Genomic DNA, 18,840 nt, shown 5'->3' with positions numbered 1-18,840 from the left:
GCAGGCACCAGAGCGCTATGACAAGACAACTACCAACATAAAGTAAATCTTAACAGCAAAAGCAATAAACAAACCTCAAAAGACAACAAATTGAGAATGATCATAAGAGGGGTCATTCTAAACAGGGAAATAAGCCCACGACTAGTCAACTATAAAACTTAGATTTGAAGAACCTTTAGGCAAATAATGACAGAAACTAAGGAAGTATGGCAAGTTACTGATCCCACATCCTACCACAACACAGCCCCTATTCTCCTCTCCTTGGCACACCAGTCGTCAATCTTAAGCCTACGTAGGACCTTTAGGTCAGAGCTTCTAACCACTCCTGGCCCAGTTCTTTAGGGAAGCCAAGCCAATACTTCATTCTGTAAATCCTCTCAGCTCTTTCCTCAGATGCTTTTGTAATGTTAGTGATAATGAAGTTCCTATGGTCCATGACAAAATCTCTTGTGGACTTGTGCATAAGGGTCGGCATTAGTGATTTACTTATTTGCAAACTTTTAGAAGGGATTTGGAATGTACAAACGTTCACAGATCCACGTAAACACAGGGCCTAAATTCGATTCCTTTGTAACAAGAGGTAAAGTATTAGGCACTCGTGTTCGCTCGCTTACTCTGGGAGATGGGAAAGTTGACATTATTGTAGGATGAGAGGTGACCTAAACAATTGGGTATTTACTGTGTGGTTTGTGAATACTCCTCCTTTTGACCAAGCTGGCAATCTGTCTGGCAGCAATTATCCATTTTACCCAAAATCTGGAAGTAACAGGTCTATTTGGCAGGTTTTATCCGTACTGACCTGCCAATATTTCTCCACACATTTATCCAAAGAGTCCATCCATTTACAGGACACGCTGATATCTACTATCGTACATTGTTCAAATCTCTCTCTCTCTCTCTCTCTCTCTCTCTCTCTCATTGCGAAATTACAAAGGAATGTGAACGGCCCAATACGAGTAGGGCTGCTGCAGGTTGTAAAGGACAAACCTATGGGAGCTTGGGCAGAGGTCTTCAGCTGCGAAAACACAAGCTGGGGTTTAGGACACCAGCCCTCCCCCCGCCCCCCAGGATAATGGCCATCCTATTTGATCTACCAGATGCCCGTGAGCAAACCACCTAAATCCTGGCCCCCACAACTGGCCCCGTGATTTATACCGGAGGGAGCAGAGGGTGATGCTAACACATACAAGATTGCGATGGGGAGGCATAGCGTTTGTGATCAGACTGACCTCAAAGTTTTCCACTGAGCTCATGTTGATAGCTCATGTTGACGGCCAGGTGCACATCACGTGATTAGGCCTTAGGGCATGGAAGTGATTTCAGTAACCTAACCAATTACCCAGTAGCAACCTACGGTGAAGAGATTGCACCCACGTGTGGAGAAGGTGGGATCGAAGAGGATGTGGCCAATCATCTGGGGGTTCATATATGATAAGTAGTATGTATATGAGTGGTAGCCATGAGGGTGGGGGGTGACCACTGCATAGTGTGTGCATCACAGATGTTGATTTTTGCAGTTATAACGTGGTGTTTGCTTTGATGAAGAGAGAGGGCTCTGAGCCAGAGGGCTTATAATAAATATCCTGCCACCATTTCCTTTTTATATACAAATTAAACTCTTGTTCTTCTCACAAAAGGGTGCACCAAGTCTTTTTCCTTAGAGGATCGTTATTTTCTGTCTGGTTGCTGGAGGTTTACCCTACAGTAGCTAGGCGCGAGGACCTCTCTGCTTTCTCGCAAGTTGTCAAACAAAAGCAAAATTGCGCAGATCAATTGTCAAAACATCAATATTTTTATCAGAACTTGTTAACTTTCAAAGTATATCCTTTTCATCCTTCATGTATGGGCCACGCATGAGAATATTAGTATACCTGGATGGCCCCCAAGGAAGAAATACTGAATGTATATACCACATTAATACACCTGGTACCGTGCATTTATCCTGTGTAAGGCTAGAGGCGTTTGGTCTGGCAAACAGCGGTATACCAGTGGCAGTACTCACTCACAGAGCTGTCAAATGTTAAATTGTATTCCTATTTTATTTGATTGTATGTGAATGAGGACAAACACCTTCACAGCATCTGCAGACTTTCTTGGCGAAGAAACTCATGTTTCTTCCTTTTCATCTGGGGCTGCAAATGGCTGCAGCTTCTATCACAGATGCAGAGTCCTCGTCTGGAAAAGATATCACTCCGCTGCTCCGTTGAAAGTCACCCAGACATGCGACAGTACTCCCGATTGGAAAAAAATATGTTAAGCAAGCCACTATTGGATTACATCCGCGTAGTATGACAGGAATTAACACTTAGTGCGTTAGCAATTGTATACCACAGCATTTCCAGTTGTCATGCCAACCACAAAAACTGTTTGTTAGCACCCCTTTCTTCTTGTAGCAATGTTTTGGCGATATTTGGTGGCCTAGCACCAAAACCACAGAGGCAAATATCAACCAGTCAAAGGATATAATGGGATGCACTCATTCACCATCAGAAAACCTTTGCAACTCATTTTCGTGAACAGCTAAATTGCTATCACAAACAGCAAAGCAACACCACCAAAACCTAAATCATGATCAAATAGTTTGTATCTTACCTTTTTCATCGATGTACTTGCTGATTCCATGTGGGTTGAAAGACTCCACATCAAATCCCCGGCTGATTCGAAGCGTGACCGGCTTTGGGTCCTCTTCATTTAAATCCAGGAGCAGAATTTCGCCAGGTTTGTCTGGAGCAAATGTGGGCATCATCGGATATTTTAAGCCCTTAAAATGGCAGGAAATTACATCAGCAATGAGGCTCCAGATAACAGAGTGAAAGCAGGCTTCAGTTACCGTGGTCTACGAGGCAAATCCACTACTTTAATTAACAACAAATAGTGCTAGAAGCTATTCCATCATCTCACTTTGCAGCTGGCAGAATATAGTTCTATTAGATGACTGGAAGAGGCATTGGTTTGTTAAATGGGAATTTTAACCAGATCCATAGTTTGTATGTTTAATACATTTTTGAAATTTGGGATAATTACTAACTCCGATATCCAAGGCCCCAAATCATGTATATGAAATTCCTGGTAACAGGAAACCCCCTGCATTAAATAACTTCAATATACACAGGTATGCCTTGATCTGAAGAAAACCTGGATTGGTTTTTGCATGTGTTTGTGCGATTTCCCCTCAACCCTATATACATTTCATATGGAACTGAAAACAGCAATTCAGATCAGCTCTCCTTTCTGGAATTGCTCATCTTCTAGTCGGGCGATTGTCCATTAATTTGTGGAGCGACCCAGCATGGTGGAGCTTGCTTGAACAATCAACTGCAGAACAAAGGTTGAAGGTGGCATGAAAGAAACGTATAGGAATCCCCAAAGTACTTGCACTCAGTGGCGTATCCAGGGAGTGGCCTGGGGTGGCACGTGCTACACCTGGAATCTGACAAGCCACCCCAGGTGCCACCCCATTATCGCAAACTATGATCATTATGTGTGTATGAGCTCAGACTTCATGCCATCCGCTGCATAAGTCAGTGCCCCAATGGTGGTGCACACAAAAAAGTGTTAACAGACCAAACTGGTTTAAGTAAATCTATATTTTACCAAGCAGTGTCTATTTATTAAAAAGGCAACATTATGCAAGTTGCGGGTAGGTTTAATACCGTAATGTTTTGCATTAAGTTAATGCACACCCTAAAAATCATGTTCAATGGTTGCAAAAGGGCCCTCATAAACACTTCCAAAGACATTTGGTCTTGCACGTTTTTTACTGTGTGCTTTTCTTTGAACACATTTCATCAGTGTTTGTTGCTGCAGTGTAAAATCAATGAATGAAAAAAACACAATTGATAGTCTGCGATTACCCAAACTCTTCCCCCTTATCAGTTGCTTTAAGGTCCAACCCACAGCACCCTGAATTACAATCGCAGCCACACTTAAAAATTGTACCTCCAACATGAAAGTTCCTCGGTCTTCCTTAAAGCGCCTAAACAAATAGCCCATGACAATTTTCCATTCCACCTTTCCACAATGTTTGAAGTTTAACAACAATACTATCATGTTTTCAACTAGCATTACGTAGAGGATACCTCCCTTCTCTTAGAGTTGTAATAAGTGCTATCACGACCCAAGGTCTTAATGGTGATTTAATAGATTGCAAATAGACACCGCCAGAGCCTGGAAGTGCTGCGTCGCGTGCAGTTCCGTGTTTCTGATGTGTCAGTTCTGTTGTTGTCATGTGCGCTTTAGCAACAGAAGGTTAAATGGGGGGAGTTTTTTCAGCAAAGATTACAAGCCCCACCCACTTGACCCAGAAACCCGTTTAAAAAGTAGATGCGGCGGGCATCTATGAGTGCCTGAGAGTTCTGTTAGCTGGCTGGATGGACTTTGCTGAGGCTCATTATAGAACTACAGCTGCGATTACAAGCCCCGCCCACTTGACCCAGAAACACCTTTAAAAAGAGTCAGCGCGCATCTGGATCAGAAAAAGAACCCTCTGATCTGAAGACTCACTGCCACTGTTACCGGTCGCTGCAGGGTTAATAGCAGCCCCCGCCCGCTGGAGAGGCGGGGCCCGATGACGTTGTTTCTGGGGAGCGGGGAGTTCTAGGTAAGGCGCGAAAGGTGCCAGAACGGTTGTAGTTATGGAATAAAGACACGTTATAAAACCCTACGTGTGTATGCGTCCTCCTTTGCCTAGCTAGAGGCAACACTGGCGACAAGGCTATTTCCTACATATACCAGAGTCCTCCTTTCCGCAGTCCGCCGTACTCGCTCAGGCGTTGGACAGCCCGCCGAGCCTCCTCCTCCTCCTTCACCTCAAGCAGCGAACAACCAGAGCGCGGGTGCGTTAACCTGGGCAAGCCACCAGGTCTCCTCCTCCTTCGCCGCGCACACACGACACGAAGTCGCAGGCGCCCAGCCACTGCAACCAACCGGGCCTTCAACTCCTCCTCCACGTACAGAGTCACAAGCACTCGGAGAGCGCGTCAAGACCTGGCAGTCCGCCAGGCCTTCCCAGGATACGCGTGTGAGTGATCTCACCCACGCATCCATCCACATACGCCGGCTTTCCTCCTCCTCACACGAGCAGCGCTCCGCTGCAGGGACGACCAACTTCAAAGCTAATTTCTGTATTCCCAAGCACCATGTGCTCCACAGACTTCCCTACTGGCTACTGCAGCCCACGCACGCACCGGTGAGTTAATTTTGTCTCAAACCCGGGGTGCCAGACCATTTATCTCACCAGGGCACTACAGTCCAGGCAGCCAGACCCAATTACATCTGCGCCTGATTAACCACCTGTGCGTCGCACTCCAGACCAAGCGCCCACAGGCAGTACATCTCCACATCCACCCACTGGTGGGGCGTCTAGGACTTTTACCCAACCCAAAATATGAGCAATCCTGGGTCTCCCAGCCTGCCTGCACAGCGAAGTCTATACAACTGTGGATGCCTCTGCCATTCACCATGACGGCCCAGGCCACAAAGGGCCCAGATGGACTGAATGGATGGAGGATTTCCAGCACTTTGTGAGGGGTCAGGAGATGGTGACTCCCACAACATCAGACATTTTTCTCAATTTGGTAGGTTGAGAAATAAAGGCTATCATGAAGACAATCCCCTCAGCTGAAAAGAACAACTTCGCAGAACTGATCAAAGCACTAGATAAACTCCTCATCATCATCATTGAAGTAAATCGGGACTACGAAAGATACCTATTCAACCAATGTACGCAAATGCCACAGGAGACAGTGGAGGAATTCATAACCCACCTAAGGGTGAAGGGGGGCACACTGCCAGTTCGATGCGTTTTCCCTCGAGGAGGCGATACGGCTAAGGGTCATAGAGGGCTGTCTCTCCCCTGCACTCAAAAAACAGCTATTGAAGAAGCCCCTCACCATTCCTGAAGTCAGCAAGCTCACTCACATTTATGAGAGGGTAGACGCCCAAGCCGCATCCATGGGCGGCACTAGCAACCCCAAACAAGACACCAATGAACTCATCGCAGCCATACAGCCACCTTGCCAGGGTGACAGAGGATGACACCCATACAGGACATAAGCCCCACAAGTCCCGTGTCAACAGAGACAATGCTATCGCTGTGGAATGACTTTTCCACATTCAGGGTCATGCCCAGCTCTATCACACCGATGCACATACTGCGGGAGAGAAAGACATTTTCATTCAGTGTGCAGAGAAGGAATACCGTTTCCCCCGATGCGCCCACAAGCACCCACCAGGACACCATTTCATCCACCATCCCCACAATATAGACAACCAAGATACTATCAATAAGGTCAATGGCGATACGTCAGAGCTATCGACGAATACCAAGAACCGGGATACCCGCTAATTCCTGACCAGGCGGATCAAACTCGATACATAACAGATGAATATGGCAATCCACCGGAAGAACATAGGGCCGAAGAATTCTATCATGACCCTCCAGTGACCGCTTAAAATGCATATTATGACCCACACAACCAGGACGAGTATGTCAACCTCATACTCGACAAATACGAAGCCAGGGAGGCCCCCAAGATTCCAATCAAGATGGAAAATTGCCTATTTCAATTCATGGTAGATTCCGGTGCAACCGTAAATATTATGGGCGAGCAAGTCTATGCCAGGATACCAAACCCACCAACACTTGAGCCATCACACTCACGAATCTTCCAGTGTGGAGCCGCCACACCTTTGCAGACTATAGGGCACTTTACACGCCGTTTCCTCCTAAATGGCTGCCAAGTGGACACTACCATCCATGTCATTCGCTCACGTACCAGAAGTCGGTGCCTACTCAGCTATCACATGGCATCTCGCCTGGGTTTCATTGAAATTCATGTAAAGGCCAGAGACACCATCACCGCAACATCGAACAGACAGAATCTGAAGGACTCAATTGGAACAATCATGTGCAAACAATCCCAAAACCTCTTCACGCAAGAGGACATCACACGAAAATACCCAAAATTATGCTCAGGTCTGGGGAAACTCAAGGGTCCCCCTATTGAACTTCGCATAGACCCCTCAGTGAGACCAGTGCCACAACAGGGCACTTCAACAACTGCTCTCCGATGGCATCATCGAACCAGCAACAGGACCAACACCATGGGTGTCCCCCCATGTGATTGTACCCAAAGAAGGGGGCCAGATACGCTTGTGCGTGGATATGAGGGTAGCCAACACCACTATCCAACGCGAGAGACATCCAGGTCCGTGCATCGAGGAAATGATAGTGCAGCTAAAACAACGCCCAGATGTTCTTCAAACTCGACCTAGTCCAAGGTTACCATCAACTGGAGCTGCACCCCGACTCCAGAGCGATCGCGACCTTCGCAACGCATGATGGGTTATTCAGGTACCAGAGACTAAGTTTCAGGATCTCGTCCGTAGCTGAGATTTTCCAAGAAGCTATACGCCAAATCATCAGACCCATATGTGGAGCCCTGAATTACAGCGACGACATTCTTGTTTTTGGGTCGTCGAAGGAGTCACATGACAGGGCACTACATGTCACCTGCGAAGCGCTGCAAGCGGCTGGCCTCACGCTCAACATCGCCAAATGCCGGTTCAGCAAAGCGAAACTTAAATTTTTCAGACACATTTTCTCCAGTGAGGGGATGATGCCAGACCCCGACAAAGTCAGCACGATCACTAACCTCAGTGAACCTCAGCAGGTTGCAGATGACCATTCCTTTTTAGGCATGGTGGGGTACTGCGCAAGATATATACCCCACTATGCTTCCCTCACTGAACCACTCAGGAAACTTCTGCAAAAGGAGGCAGTGTTTGACTGGACACCTGCATGTCAACGGTCTTTTACTGACATCAAGCAGGCCCTCACTGAAGCTCATCGCCTTGCTTATTTCAACCCGTTGTGGCACACAGAAGTGATAGTGGACGCAAGCCCAGTTGGCCTTGGAGCCATCCTAGCCCAGACCAGCGGCACAGATGTCAACCCCAGGCACGTGGTTGCTTACGCAAGCAGAGCACTGTCAACCCCGGAAATGGCCTACTCCCAGGCAGAAATAGAGAATCTGGCTGCAGTCTTGGCGTGTGAACATTTTCACAACTTCCTAATCGGGGAAAAAGTTCACCCTAATCACAGACCACCAGGCGCTTCTCTCCCTTTTCGGGAACCCTCACACCAAGATGCCCCCGAGGATCGAGCGATGGGGCATTCGCCTGCAAGAATACAACTATGACATTATCCACCGACCCGGTGGCGAACTGAACCCCGCTGACTATTTGTCGTGACACCCAGTTGGAGCCCCAATAACGCAGAAAGGGGATGTTGCATACATGCAGTACATTGCATCAAACTCACTACCACCGGCACTGTCACTTGAGACGGTCGCCGCCGCATCGGCTGCAGACCCCACAACCGCTCTCGCCATCAGCCTCATGATGACCAGCAAATGGAGAGACCACCGGAGAGCAATGTTGGGCCACCCGGGAGTGAGTAAGCAGGAAATTGAGAGACTAGCTAGAGTGCACAATGAAATGAGCGAGGTTGTCCGCACCGCCCATGAAGGACATGGGGGGCTGAAAACACAAAAAAACAACTGAGGTTCCTTGTCTGGTTCCCAATCCTAGAAGCCGCAGTCGATGAGTGGGTGAAGAACTGCCACGCCTGCCAGTGCACTTCACCAGCTGAAACCCCTGCCCCTTTACAGCACACGCAGATACCTGATCACCCATAGGAGAGAGTAGCCATGGATTTGTATGGACACACAGAAGCGGGCGACTACCCCCTACTCCTGATGGATGAACATTCAAGGTTTCCGATAGTCAAAAAGGTAGCCACCACAACTTTTCCCCACGTAGCAGCGGTATTGGAAGAAGTACTCAGCGAATGGGGGGTTCCCACAATAATCAAGTCAGTCAATGGACCACCGTTCTGTGGACTTGAGTTTGGGACACTGGCAAAGCACCTAGGATTCAATCACATGAAATTCACTCCTCACCACCCGCAAGCAAATGGGATGGCGGTACGATTTATGGCGTCAATCAAAAAGACAATACAGAGGGCCAGAATCGAAGCAGTCAACCCACACCAAGCATTATGCCGACTCCACAGAGACTACCAGAACACACCACATGAGGCCACGAACAAGACACCTGCTGAGCTCATGTTCCGCTATGAAGTGCGCATCTGCATCCCACGGAACCAGACAGTCGCGGAGCCCACAGATGCAGAGATTCTCCAAAGAGATGCAGAAGGGAAAGAAAGGGCTAAACGGGACATGGATGCCAGGCGCAAAGCAGCACCAAAAGACTTCTAAATAGGTGACAAAGTTCTCGTACAACAACCGACGTCTCGGAAGACAGACTCGCGTTTCGCACAAAGCACCATGAGGGTCACTGCAGTGAAGGGGACGATGGTGACAGCCAAAGATCAAGACAAACCCATAACGAGGAACTGCCAACAGTTCAAACATTTCATCAAGAGAGAAGATACAGAGATTCCTCAAAGACCTGTTACCCCGGAACCATGGGTCCCGAGAGATGACTTGTGGACCCCTCCTGAGGGAGATCCCGGAGGGACAGAACAAGACATGGAAGCCCAGAGCACGTTGTGGTCAGAAGCCCAAGACGGGAGGCCACGCCGGACAATAAAGAAGCCGACGCTGTAAGTCGAAGAGTGTTAAACTGATGTTTGGACATATTGTCCGGGGGTGTTGTTACCGGTCGCTGCAGGGTTAATAGCAGCCCCCACCCGCTGGAGAGGGGGGGCCCGATGACGTTGTTTCTGGGGAGTGGGGAGTTCTGGGCAAGGCGCGAAAGGCGCCAGAACGGTTGTAGTTGTGGAATAAAGACACGTTATAAAACCCTGCATGTGTATGAGTCCTCCTTTGCCTAGCTTGAGGCAACAGCCACCACTGCAAACCCCTTCGACCGCTACCCGCGGCGCATCACCGCAATACCCTGTGAAACCAGCCCTACTGTGACAAGACCACACAGACCAAGAAGAATACAAACCCACAACTACATACTCAACCCGAGAAGATGGAGTAATGAGGCTCAAGCCTCGGTATCCAAAAATCACCACTAATGGAGAAAAAAATAATCTATCAGCAAGAAGAAGAAGAAGCACGCGCATGCACGCGCATCTCGTGAGTGCTGTTTTCTGGCTGGATGGAGTTCACTGATGCTCACTTTCGAAGTGCAGCTGTGGTATGCATGTAGAACTCTACCCATTCTGAAGCACCTTCTTCAGGATTGATATTGACTGGATTACTGCGATCTACCATCTTGCTAATCTTTTACTTCACATGCTCTAAACTACAGTTGTTATCCTTTCTTTTCTATAGATTACAAGCCCCACCCACTTGACCCAGACACCCCTTTAAAAAGTAGAGGCTGGGCGTGCGCGTCTCGTGAGTGCGCGAGAGTTCTGTTTGCCATTTGTCGGGTTGGCGGTAGAGGACATGTAGAAGCAGTCATCTGTGCGTTACCTGCGAGATCTGTGTGTATTTCAATCTACTCTCTAAAACGCGGCCACGGCCAGGTAGTCATTCTATATTATATAAGTGTGCTCTGTTCTGATGACATAAAACCATAATGGGAGAGGACACCGTTGACCCCTCCCCAAAACCCTTATCTAAACCCCCACCTGTATGCAATTAGCACTTGCGCCATCGTTGTGTGTGAACACCGAAAACCATTACCAAAGCGAGCCATGAAATGAAAACGAAGAAAATGATAACGTACTACCCTAGACTTGGTGATTTAACAGCTGTCGAAGAATGTGCATCACAAAAGATTGTGTCTGATCTAAATGCCTCCTCGCCTGTCTAGGTACCAAGACGGTAGAGCATCTTATCTGTGAAACAGCCACCTGTATGAGTGGGAATGCAAGTACAGTTGATCCCGAATACACCAGCATTAGCTCTTCTACGAGCACCCCCGCACCTGGCGCGAGTGCAACAAACACGGTATTCTCACAGATAACTATCGTAGCACAAATATGCGGCGACTGTGTGTGTGAGTAATCCTTATCAGAATTACGGTGATACCACTGCACTTACTACAGAGACTGCGACTGAAAACAAATCCTTTATGTCGCACAAGACTGTGATAGATGCTATCGATGGTATTAACCTTTCACTTGGAAATGTAGTGAGGTGTCAACTGAAATTATTGAAGAGGTTGGTGTACGAGTTATCTCTGTAAATGTGCAAGCCTTAAAGAACCTTATACCTTTGTTTTCGCCCACACATCATGATGCCATCTTTTTTTAAAAATGTTTATTAAAATGGTTTAGTTTCATTTACAAAACTTTTCATTTGTCTTTTTCCATGTTCAGTTATAGAGAAAATACAAAACAAGCGATAACGCAATCAAGGGAAAGGGAGAGAAGAGAAGAAGGATGGAGTGTTATAGAGGAATAGCAGTAAAGAACGGGGAGACTAGTTAGTTTCTTTGTTCGTGTTGACAGTAGGTTCCATCAGCCAATGAGAGATTTAGTACTCTTTGGCTCGTTTTTCGGTGGAACAATTAAATTGGTCCAAAATTGGATAATCATGATGGTTAGATTTTTCTTTGCTCCTGCCAATAGTTGGCCCCATCTATCTTTAGAGTCACGAGGTGGGCCAGAGTTAGCGAACATTCCTCTAAATAAGTTTCATTTATCAGTCAAGGTAGGACAATCCATTATCACGTAAAAGTGACTTGATTGTATCTTGTTCGCAAAATCGCCAAAAGGCTTGGTCTTTTGGGATCTGTTTAGTAAGAGCAAGTAGTTCCCGTGTGGGTAGTTGATTAAAACTAAATCTGAGGAATTGGTCTCTGGTATGCAGATCAGGAAATATTGTCAAGTATGCTGGTAGTTGGTTGATTGGTCTAATATCCAATTCACAATGGAGATTCATACGATAGTTGTTTTTGGCACATGTGTGGATCCAGTCGTTCTGTTGTAGGCGCTCCTTAGCTGGCGGTGGGCGGTTGGTAAGCATTTCCAAAGTTATCTTGTTTACTAACAATTGGTTCTCTACCACAGACTTCCACATTTTAAGTGCTGTATCGGCAGTCGAGTTCTCTCTATTCCAAAGAATGTCAAAAGCTGGAATATCATTGTTCGTCATTTTTCTATAGATTTCGAATCTCTTCCAAGTGACTATGGATTTCAGTGACTGCGTGGCTAACTCTCGTGACGGATTCTTACGGCAGGAAATGATCTAGGCAAGCCTTATATTTTCCACCAGCAGATACCTTCAAGAGCATCCCATATGGTTTGATCTAGATTGATCATGGTTTTACTCCTGTAGGTAATGATTGCACTCACCTTCTGTCAGTAGAAAGTTATGATAGGTTTCATGGAGTATTTCCCAAATTTCTGATGTAACACTGAGCCATGACGAGCTAGAGAGGTGGTTTTTGTTTTGAGGTGTGTTGCCCATTCTTTCTCAACCTCATACTGATTCAGAAGCATATCCAAGTATTTGATTGTTTTTTGCTGGTCGAGTCTTTTACCATCCATATGGAACGTGGCGAGTTTTGTTTTCGGTTTTTTGATGGTTGTCAAGAGCATGATTTTAGTTTTAGTCGTGTTGATTTCTAAATAATTTTGTTTCATGTAATTTTCCAGTTGTTTTAGGCTTCTTTGCAGACCCACCGGGGTTCTATCGCAAATAACAATGTCATCAGCATAGCTGAGGTGAGGAATCAATGTTGCGTTGAGTTTGGGTGGATTAGCTGTTAGGATCTGGTGATCGTCAGGGATGTCGGAGGTATACAGATTGATAAGTGTGGCTGCAAGGGGGTCACCCCCGTTTCAAACCATTCACAGTGGCAATGGGAGCGGACAATCTGCTGTCGTGTGAGAGCCTAATGTTGATAGTAGTGTTATTATATAATTGCTTGATAGGCTCCAGGATTTCCGATGGGCAGTTCCAAGATCTGAGTTTTTGCCATAGTTTCTGCCCGTTAACCAGATCAAAAGCCAGATGAAGGTCGATAAAGGCTGCGTAGATGGGCAATTTTTTGGCAAAGGACTCATATTTTAAAAAAATTCAGTATTATCAGGTTCATGTTAGTTCCTGTATTTTTAGTAAAGCCGGTTTGTCTGGTATCGAATCAGTTGTTGTTCTTTATCCAGGCAGTTAAGTTGTTTAATAATAGAGTGGCAAATATTTTACCAATGGGGTCCAATAAAGCAATTGGTCGGTAATTCGTAGGTGTTTTCCGGTCTCCCTTTTTGTAAATGGGGATCAGTGTGGCTACCCTCCATGAGTTGGGAATTTGTTTGCACTCCGCTACGTTTGCAAATAGATGAGTGCAGAGGGTAGCCCATTCAGCAGGATTCCTCTTTATGATGGCATTGCATAAGCCGTCTGGCCCGGGGGCTCTTGATGTATTTAGTTTCCTGATTGCTGTCAGAATAGTGTCTTGGTCCCATGTAGATGGCCACGATGTATCATCTTCGGGTTGAATTCTTATATCAGGGTTGGTGTACTCTTCTTTATATATGGAGCCGAAATGATATATATGATATGATATGATAAGGCATTTGTAACGCGCCTATACACAAGTGTTTCAAGGCGCGACGAGGCAGGGAGGGGGGAACAAGGGGAAGACAGACAACGATCCTACTAGGCCAGGTGTCATTCAGACCGCGCAAATGCAGGGGTAGGGGGAAGGTAAAAAGGGGAAGGGGGAGGGGGGGAGTGCAGTACAAATAGTAGAATAGAAATAAAATAATAAATAAATAGGGCCAGCTGGTGGCAAGTGCAAGGTAAGTGCAGACAAGTGCTGGGGGGGGGGGCTGTAGTGATACAGAGACAGTCCCGCAGTGCAGGGGTTGCCAGGGAGGCAGTGCAAGTGAAATTAGTTGTCCACGTGTCTTCTGAGATGACCTGTATACGTTTATATTGGGCATCAATCTGAGGATTTAGGAGGTTCCATAATCCTCTTGTGTTGTGGGACTTCATCGTTTTCAATATGCTCTCAGCATCATTTTGCAGCATCTGTGATTTTGCGCTTTTTGCACAGTTTCTATATTTTGTTTCGCCTTTTTAATGATGAGTATTCCATCTGGGTGGTTTGATTTTTTTTATTTGTGCAAGTTCTTTCTGTAGTGTCTTTTTTTCGGCCATAGAGGGATTGAATGACTGGATATGCATTTTCTTGGGGGCATGATTATTGGTAATGTTTTGCAGAAAAGGCCTTAGCATCCATTCGTAATTTATTTTACACAGTCCAGAATGGGTTGATCCTAGATAGGAATCCACTAATTGGTCGATTTTGATTTTCACTGATGTGCAGTTTGGTCACAGCTGTATTGGTTTCCATCTATATAGGTGGTGCTTTCATTCTAGGTGGTCCAGGAACTTCCCATTCCATGCTGATGATGTGATGGTCACTGTTAATTGATTGTAAGTTTCCAGTAATAGTTATTTTATCTATTAGCGTTTGAGACAAGAAAATATAGTAAAGTGTGGTGGCAGACTTCCCGCGGGACCATGTGGGTTTTAATCCATTACCTTTGTTTTTGGGTGACTTGTAGATTGTCAGATTTCTGGTGTTCATTTCCCTGTTCCAACTTTTCACCAGTAATGATAAGTTTCTTTTCAGGATCAAGTTTTCGTTCTTGTCATATAGATGGATGTTTAGGTCCCCACAGATTATTAGTTGAATATGTGGGTAGGCATATGCTGCGTTATCAATAGTTGAGAAGATAGTATCGATAAATTCCTCTGTTTGGATCGCTGTGGGATTCCAGTAGATGTTTAGGATCCCCAAGGTCAGTGTTCGTTGGTTAGGTGAATGATCATTGTGTGGAGAGTGTGGGTCTGTAGTATATTCACAAATCGTGAGTTGTGACAAGGGGTTTACATTTTTGGTTTCAATCATCCGTGTATGCTCGTCGTTCTTAATCAGGGTAAGTTTACCCGATGATGGTTGTCCTTTGTCTCGAGATATTGCAGGATTCATCGCTATTATATAGCCGTCACACCCTGGAACATGATGCCATATCTCAGTTTAATATGGAGCGAGTCATTGATAATGCTAATGAGGGGTACGCTATGAAAGACATGCATGCCACTGCGCCATTGTCTGTGGAAGGTGACTTGTTATATAACATTGCAGACAAGCTAAATGAGTCCACGCAAAATGAAATCAGTGAAACTAGCATGAACCCTAATGAGATGTTCCACGGATTTGAGAACTTTCTTTTCACGTTGGTAGATGGGTCCGTTAGAATGGAGAATAAATTGGATATCCAATCTGTCCTCTTGCACAGGTCTATCAACCCTGGTAGGAAGATCTTCAAAGAACAGGGTGTTAATATAATACCTAACCTATGCACAACATCCACTAGCATGAATACTGAAGAGACAGTAGGATCTCAAATTAAACCTGTTGAGGTTGCCAGGATTGTGCCAGTTCCTCCTAAATGTTCGAAAGAACGAAAGAAGAAAGGGGTCTCACAAGCATGTATGTATGCAAAACGCATAAAAAGAAAACAAAAACGTATGTACTATTAATGAGGATAGTAACATGCTTAATATCATAGAGTTTGATAACACACCAACTATTGCACCCCAGTATTCAAAACAGACTAATGTTATACCCGATTCCACGAATACTAGTGGGGCTATTGCTTCTGTAACCCTGGGCTATGATATTAGCAACTACATGCTAGATCAAAATCAAAATGAGAAGATTGTCCATGTTGGAGCGAATGCTACCAATTTGCCCAACAATAAACTTTTTCCTAAGAAGATTAAGCACAAAAATACAAGAGAAGCTAGTGCGGCTGACCTATTAATTGTTGACAATCCAAGTCTTTTTTCTGAAGCTAGGGATCCTTCCCCTGTTTCTTGCATCAAGACGTTTGCACCTGATAAAATTGTCGTAGTTGCAGAAATACTTCACCCTGTGATTCAAATAGAAGACGTTCGTAATAAGCAGTCTAATGTTGCGTTTAATCCTTTAAAGTATTAAACTGGAGCAGAAAACACAAGTTAGCACTTGTGATGAAATGAGTGCGCTCCAAATAGACAGTACTACCCTCCGACTACCACCTGCCTCCTAATCCTGCAGCTGTACTACATATCCTACATACAGTGATTGCTTTACGAGCAATTACTACCAACGACATAAGGATAGTCGATCAATTAGTAGATGTCGCATCACCTGTCGCTAATATCTGGTTAGTAGCACCAAGTACACTTGACTACATTCTGTGCTTTGAGACCGAGCTTCTTAGATTAGGTAACTCATGTAGAATCGTAAAGATGTCAGTGCATAAATATACTAATATTTCTAATGCGTGAAAACCCATTAAGGTTAAAAATGCATGCACCATGTCTTTGCCCAATGATTATGGTGTGGCCCATTCAAAACCACAAGTTCTTGCTGGTGGTCCCCAAATGAACAAAGCAGCAATTCACACGGGGGGCGGATATGGTCAGTGGTTACCAAAACTCTTCAAAAAATCACTTTGTTGCAATAACACACTGACGAGATATTATTTGTTCATGGAATACAAGATGATTCGCACACCTTTCAGCAGTGGGTGGCATGATCAAGCATATAGACATAGACACCTTCACAATTATTGCCTTACAGGAAACATGGATGATGGATGGATGTGAGTTTGAGAACAGGAGTACTGTACAGGTAGCTGCTACTAAGGGCCACATTGGGTGTCCAAAGGGTGATCTACTTGTGACAGTACGTCATCCCTGGCGTATCTGTAATATGGCCTGGTCCACCCAAACGGTCTAAGCAGTAAAAATAGATACTGGACACCATGTCATGTTTCTTATTAACATATATGACTCTCCTAATGCAGTAGCCACCAAACAAAACATGGACAGTGGCACATCTCCTTAATAGATACATTTGATCTCAATTTACCAGTGTGGATTGTGGGGGATTTTAATTCTCAAATAGAATTAGTGAAGAAGACCTGTTCAATTTGTGTGTACCTGCCCCATTGAAGTGTCCCACACTAAACAGGGTCGTGAATGGGAAATATTGTTACAATCCCATCACCTTATTGAATTGAATGGACGTTGCCCAGGGGACGCACATAGGGCATGCAGGCGTGTGAGCGGTCGCAGTGCATCTACTATTATGTCTTTACTAACACTGAAGCCTTAGAATTAGTCAAGATTTGGCCATTTTGGAACGTGATGAGAGTGACCACCTACCGCTGTGTGTTCTACCGAATGTCGATACAGGTAGCGTCCCCCATGAATCCTACGATTCAAATAGGGACATCTTTTGAGATGTGGGATAGAATCGTATATTATAGAATGAAACTAATATTGACAAAGCTAAACAAATTGCTTTGACCTTGCTTCCAATATTTATCAGTAAGTTTGCTAATGGCCCGGCAATAGAAAAAATAGGTACGAAACCTGACTTCATGATGTTAACTATGAGCATTAAAATACCAGTCCAAAAATGGCGAAACTACAAAAACGTAGATGAGTGTTGGAATAAGGAGACTAGGAAGAAAGGGCACAACCATGACAAAAGCATTAGTGACTCAAAAAAACTGCTGTGAGTTAGCATTGCCCAGATACTAAGCTCTCCACAAGGCCAGTATCCAGATGTATTGACATCCGAAGCAATCAAAGTAGTAAAAAAGAACTACCGTAGATGGCGAAGATAACACAGGTGGCAGTGTGAGAAAGAAAAATGGCAACAACTTGCTAGCTATGCGCAAAATGGAAACCATATAGGTATATATAATGTGATCAAGGGGTTGGCTAAAAGGGTCTGCCGATCAATAGCATTCCCAAAGAGGTTTGGGCCAGACACATTGCGGCTACCTGCGGGACATCCACTCCTTTGGACCCCGAGGTGGCCCTTCCTAATGTTATTTGGGTATAGGCGCATTATAAATGCCATATCATATATGAAGTGTCTGTAGCAGACACCTTATAATTACGATTGAGCAGCTGCGCAACTCACGTGCTGCTGGCCGTGATGGGACTTGCAATAATGTGATAAAATTGTCACCCATGATGTGGGCAGAAGTGCTGCACCCTTTGTTTACCCATATGAGTGTGGATTATTGCTTATTTCTTGGACAGAGGGCCTTATTCTCCCAGTCCACAAGAAGGGTTGTTGGATTAACCCAGCTCACTACCGATTGTTGGCCAGGTTAGACATACCGGCCAAACCTTTTGCTAAAGTCCTCCTAGTTCGACTTAATCAATGGATAGCTGAGAACTGTATATTGTACCAAAATCAAATTGGATTTAGAATAAATGCTGAAACAACTCATAACCTTCTGCTTCTAACATCAGCAGTTGAATACACTTGGAATAAACGAAAGGTGTCAGCATATGCTGCATTCATTGACATCTGCATTCAACACCACAATGAGAAATAGATTGTGGCAAAGACTAATAGCGTGGGATATACCGAAGTGTCTGCAAACCATGCTAGATCCTCTTGGTATATATGCCAAACTAAATGGACTACTGTAACGCTCACCTGATTCCCGTAGAGGCGCCGGTCTTGACTGGGCGTATACCGTATCTTCAAAGGTGATGTGTAACACACGGCTGGCTCTTTGGGCTGGACCTCTGTGCACTGTATGTCTGACTTGAAGGGTAAGATGTCTGCAGATAAAAAATATGGGATTAAGGAACTGGGTTATTGAATGTCTCTCTCTTCTTCCCTTTCTCTTCTCCTGTAGAACCCCAAAGGTTAACGCTCTCACCTTAGGTAAGTGAATGCCGTGCTCTCCATCTGCCTCGGGGCAGGGTGCTGTAACCAGTTTCTTCACTGGATAAGGGGAGCAGGCCTCTTGACTTCAGAGGACTGCTGTCCGTCGTTTACTGCACGAACGGTAAGTTTCGAGTAATTCTAATGTCT

General features: G+C 45.2%; 1 protein-coding gene across 2 annotated transcripts in view; it reads right to left on the bottom strand.

The window, feature by feature from the left end:
• Positions 1–18,840, bottom strand: part of LOC138570023 (serum paraoxonase/arylesterase 2-like) — a 748,122-nt gene that overhangs the window by 301,361 nt on the left and 427,921 nt on the right. For both annotated transcript variants that reach the window (XM_069648556.1, XM_069648555.1), the window contains one exon: positions 2,593–2,761. In XM_069648556.1, coding sequence (XP_069504657.1) covers positions 2,593–2,761 — 169 coding nt within the window. The remainder of the gene's footprint in view (positions 1–2,592; positions 2,762–18,840) is intronic.

This window comes from Ambystoma mexicanum, chromosome 2q (assembly GCF_040938575.1).
Source record: "Ambystoma mexicanum isolate Mex_15411 chromosome 2q, UKY_AmexF1_1, whole genome shotgun sequence".
Lineage (NCBI taxonomy): Eukaryota > Metazoa > Chordata > Amphibia > Caudata > Ambystomatidae > Ambystoma > Ambystoma mexicanum.
This window is presented reverse-complemented; position numbering and strand designations above follow the sequence as displayed.